Consider the following 5,195-nt stretch of genomic DNA (forward strand, 5'->3'; position numbering starts at 1 on the left):
TGTGTGTGTGTGTGTGTGTGTGTGTGTGTGTGTGTGTGTGTGTGTGTACTACATCTTCTTTATCCATTCATCTGTTGATGGACACTTAGGTTGCTCCCATAGCTTGGCAATTGTATATAAGGCTGCTATGAACACTAGGGTGCATGTATCTTTTTGAATTAGCATTTTTGTTTTCTTTGGATATATACCCAGGAATGGAATTGCTGGGTCATATGGTAGTCCTAGTTTAGTTTTTTTGAGAAACCTCCATATTATTTTCCACAGTGGCTGTAGCAACTTACATTCCCACCAACAGTGTACAAAGGTTCCATTTCCTCCACATCCTTGCCAGCATCTGTTGCTTGTGTTCTTTTTGATGATAGTCATTCTGACAGGTGTGAGGTGATGTATCACTGTGGTTCTGATTTGCATTTCCCTGAAGATTAGCAATGTTGAGCATCCTTTCATGTTATATTTTTTTCTTTTATAAATTTATTTAATTATTATCATTATTTTTTTTTTTGGCCACATTGGGTCTTCACTGAGGTGAGGTGTGCGGGTTTCTCATTCAGTGGCTTTTCTTGTTGCGGAGCATGGGCTCTAGGCATGCGGGCTTCAGCAGTTGTGGTGCACAGGCTTCAATAGTCGTGGTGCACGGGCTTAGTTGCTCTGCGGCATGTGGGATCTTCCCCGATCAGGGCTCAAACCCGTGTCCCCTGCATTGGCAGGCAGATTCTTAACCACTGAGCCACCAGGGAAGCCCCCTTTCATGTTATATTGATTGATTATATTGAAGTGAAATAAGTATATACATCATGTTCTCAATTTTGCTTCTTGATCTATAAAGACTAAAATTTACTAGCTGGCTCCTTACAAGAAAAGTTTGCCAACTCTTCTTCTAGATTATCACAGACTCCAAATTTTGCAGTGAAGATGGAAGTACTCAGTTTTCTAATTATAATTCTATTCACGGTTTGAAAGAAATAGACTTTTATAAATCTTCCAGAGTGCTGGGGGTGTTTAGAAGGTGGATTAAACCATTTTCTGCTCACAATTAAATACCTTCTGCCTCACAAATGGCCATTTTACATAATAATGTTTTGTGGACAGAGCTCAATGTGGCTGCTAGATAATAATGTACAGCTAAAGAGAAAAATGACATTCCTGCAACGGGAAAGAATGAGAATGAAAAAGGGCACTCTCATCACCAGGAGATGGAGAACCACAGTCACCTGAGGCTGAGTGGCATGTTTCTTGTTCCAAAAATTTGGTAGCGATCTAAAATATAATTAACAGCATTGAGATCAAGCTGCTTCAGACGATATGACATAAAAGCTTCTCTATGCCACAAGCTGGGAAGACAAATTATTGCCTACGTTTCACATTTCCACTGTACTCTGAAGTGAAAAGAATCTCTCGAATCTCAGTTTTAGTTTCTCTCTTTACAAAAGTGCTCTCCTTTGCAGACAAAAGGGGACTTGGCCAGAGACCTAGTTTGAAGCAGAAACATTATCTTCAGCAGCAGAGTCTTTGAGTCCAAAATACAGCCGTACATCCCAAACACCGACCTACTCACCGATTTTTTCCACGTGCTATGGCTGATGGCAGGAGCAGTCAGAGCCGCAGGTAGAATAGGATTAAGGTATCATTTTCACTGTTATTAAAATTCTCCCTTTTGCAGAGCATAATGTCTCTTAGGGCCAACCAAATTCTTTCTCTGCCCTAGGCTGGAACTCATGTCCACGACTGATCGGTAGCATAACAACAGCATCGGCCACGTTTTCTATTTATTCAGCGCCTTTCCTCACAAGGCCCAGGGCTTTTCATTATCAATCTAAACGTTATGAGTATATATTATCAAAGCCCCTAATCGTTTACATTCCCGGCTCTGCCACTCAATATGAACGTCTCTGGGGTAGAAATCACATCCTCTTCGTCACTGCCTCCTATGTGCCTAACACAGTGCCTGGCAAATAGCAGATCCTCAAAAGATGCTTGTTAAGTTAATCATGGGGAGGAGGGAAAGATGCAGAATTATAAAACTGAAGGTGTTGAAAGGCAAACTTTGCCTCCTTCACTATTTAACTCAGGACCAGTTTTGAAATGCATCATATATTAGAAATGTGATATAATGCCTTCCTGTGACAATAATCTGTTCCTAACAATAGCTATTCTGCCCTTTCCGACTACTGGCAATGATTCTTGCATCCAAAATGCATTAGCTTATAAGCAGCAGTGACTGACCATATATCATCTCTCAGTGTTACTGGTTTAATAGCCAATGGGCAAATTCCTTTTCCACTCCCAGGGAACATACAGTGATACATATTGCTTTTCTTCCAAACATTTTTCAAATAAGTATTTTGATACAGTCAAATAAGTATTTTGATACAGTCTAGTATCAAAGGTGCAAATGGTTATGTTTACTATAGGTTGTCCTATTTCAAAAAAGAATAAACCATTTTATAGTAACATATCGCAGATGCCAACACTAAAAATGTTTCCATTATAGCATATCACTCTAAACTCCAGATAGGATGGACAAAGAAATGAAACATCACGAGTGAAATTTAGATACCTACTTTTGCAGTCATCTTGGCCAAAAGCTCTTGTAAATCCATTATTCCTTGCACCAGGCTTAAGAAATCACTGCAAGTTGGACAAGCTCAATAAAGAAAATATAAAATAAATGTTGCTACTGTGCTAACAGAAAAATATATATATTTTTTAAACAGTAGTTGTTTAGCTATATAAAAGTGTTTTCGCTTTTCTGGTTAAGTGTGACTTCAAAATTGGAGTGAATTCACAGAGGATTTCAGATCTAGATCTTTTCCTTTTATTAATAAGCAAAAAGAAAGGAACAAGGACTAACTGAAAAGGACAGTATGTTTTTACCTTGAAAACATTTTTAAATTTAAACTAAACTCTCATTTTTATTGGGACTAAAGAATTGTGAATTATCACAGAAGCAGCAAAAGTACACTCATATATATCCAAGTCAAGAAGTTTAAAAAATAGTTTATATACATATATTTATATAATTCTATGAAACATTACAGACCCAAAACTGCTCACATAATCTCTTCTTACCTTCAAATGTTATTCTACAAATACATAAGCTTTTTAAAAATCCAAAGACGCAGAAGTATTTTAGTATACATAAAATCTCTCACTAACTCCACCACCTCATAAGTCAACAATGTAAACAGTTTGTTTGTATCCTTCCTGAAGTGCTTCTCTGATATTATCAACAAGCTATATAATATTAATAATTCAGAAATGCTTTAAGTTGCTACTTACTGCGATTCAGGTTCGGACACTGTGTTATGTATCCATTCGGCATAAAGATGATTTTCCCATCTTGGATAATCCCCTTGATAACAGAAGAGAGAGGTGGCAATCAGTATTACAGTTACCAGTTCAAATGGCCCCTGTCACATGCTCTCTGCAGGGAAGTTTCCTTTTCTTTTTTTTAGCAAGACTGATAACCATATTCAGAAGGTGAGTTGGCCTTAGTGCACACTGACCTACTCCAAACCATCCTCTTCTACAAAATCTCAAAATATCCATTCATCTTGAGAAAGCTACAATTACTTACCACTGGTTTATGCTAATGATATCATAGAACTAAGGATCCATCAGTCAGTGTTCTCAAACTGTCCAACTATAAAGACATTGATGCAATAAAAATTCTCCTCAATGCCCTAGTCATCTTGGAACGTTAAATACTGCTGATTTACAGGATTTTTTTAAGTGGGAAAAAGCGACAATAGGAACATATTAGACTAAAATGCTCTACTGATTCATTTAGTCCAGGAAATAAAATTAGACATGGGGAAAACTCCTTAAGAACCTTCCTCTCAGCTACTTGAGTAACATGAGTCTTTGCTGGTGAGTCTTAAGATTTGCTCAACACCTCACTGTGGATAAAAGGTGGTCTTTTAATTCTGCAATTTAGTCTGGAAGAACAGCCCTAATTTAAGAAAGTGTTTGGGGCCACCATCTCTCAATGAAAATATTGACTTGGCTTTTGGATTTTTCACATTGAATTTCAAGATTCCGTTTTTAGGGTATTTTTTCCTGATTTGATGGAAGAGATATTACAGAACGGATGGAACATGTAGAAGCTGGTTCAGAATATTGAGCTTAATCTATAAATAAAATATAGGCTTATGATAGTGTGGTGAGTCTTTCAAAGGAAGCAACATTTAACATTTATGTGCTCATCTTCTAAACAGCAGAAGGTAGTCAGCAAATGCTGTTTCTGCTTATTATTCCAAGATAAAATATTAATTGGAAATATTAATAGAAATAACAGGGTCACAAGGCCTCTTCCTCCGAATTAGATACTTTGATTAACCTCTTCCTCTTCGAGGATGATGCAGTGTCCGTGATTAAGAGAAGAGACAGCCTCACCATGGGAAGAAGGTGCCTGCCACAGCTCTTCAAAATGAATTTGTCATCTCTTGTCGGGGAATTACAGGGAGCAATTAATGGAGCACAGTCTAAGTCAATCAGCTTCTTCCTGGCACAAAGTTGCTCAGGTTTTCAAAGCAAATTAACTCCTTTGAGAGGCCAGGGTGCCTTTCAAGCACATGTGAGGAATTTGAGAAAAGCATGGGATTGGCAGTCAGGGGCCCAAGGTTTAAGGTCTGGATCCATTTGTAGCTAACTGGCTGGACTTAATAAGTCAACCACCCTCTCTGAGCTTCAGTTGCTTCATCTGGAAAAAGAAGTGCTGCATGCAAAAGCTACAGAACCTTCTAGCACTCAAGTGCTGGGTCAATGAAACAGGCGGCCAAACTGAAAGCGTCACAATTTAGATCTCTGTGCTTCTGCTAACTTTCAAGATAAAAGAAAAAATCAGTCCAGAGCAGACAAAGCGACAGATTTCCCTCAAAGGACAGCCCGTCAGAGAGAAGTAAATACACATCAGAAAATATCTGTCTAATGAGGCTGAATATGGATGAAGTTATAGTGACCAACTATTCAGGTTTGCCTGGGATTTAGAGATTTCAGTGCTAGAACAGAGATTCCCAGGCAAACCGGGACAGTTGGTCACCCTCCCTGATGCCAAAGTGGCAAAAGCACACGTACCAGGAAAGGATGCGGTCTATCTAACACCCGCTGGTTAGAAGAGCCTAAATCATTCTTATTTTTATCAGCCATGGAAAGGGCCCTCGGAAACCTGGCGTATATTTGTCATGGTATTATCT

General features: G+C 38.5%; 1 protein-coding gene across 3 annotated transcripts in view; it reads right to left on the reverse strand.

Annotated features, from left to right (window-relative positions):
- NELL1 (neural EGFL like 1) overlaps positions 1-5,195 on the reverse strand; it is an 867,563-nt gene that overhangs the window by 676,963 nt on the left and 185,405 nt on the right. For all 3 annotated transcript variants that reach the window (XM_027115178.1, XM_027115177.1, XM_027115176.1), the window contains 2 exons: positions 3,280-3,352; positions 2,562-2,644 (listed from right to left, as the gene is read on the reverse strand). In XM_027115178.1, the coding sequence (XP_026970979.1) occupies positions 2,562-2,644; positions 3,280-3,352 (156 nt within the window). The remainder of the gene's footprint in view (positions 1-2,561; positions 2,645-3,279; positions 3,353-5,195) is intronic.

The sequence above is a fragment of the Aethalodelphis obliquidens genome, unplaced genomic scaffold (assembly GCF_003676395.1).
Source record: "Aethalodelphis obliquidens isolate GAN/ISIS:26980383/991018 unplaced genomic scaffold, ASM367639v1 scaffold14, whole genome shotgun sequence".
Classification (NCBI taxonomy): Eukaryota; Metazoa; Chordata; class Mammalia; order Artiodactyla; family Delphinidae; genus Aethalodelphis; species Aethalodelphis obliquidens.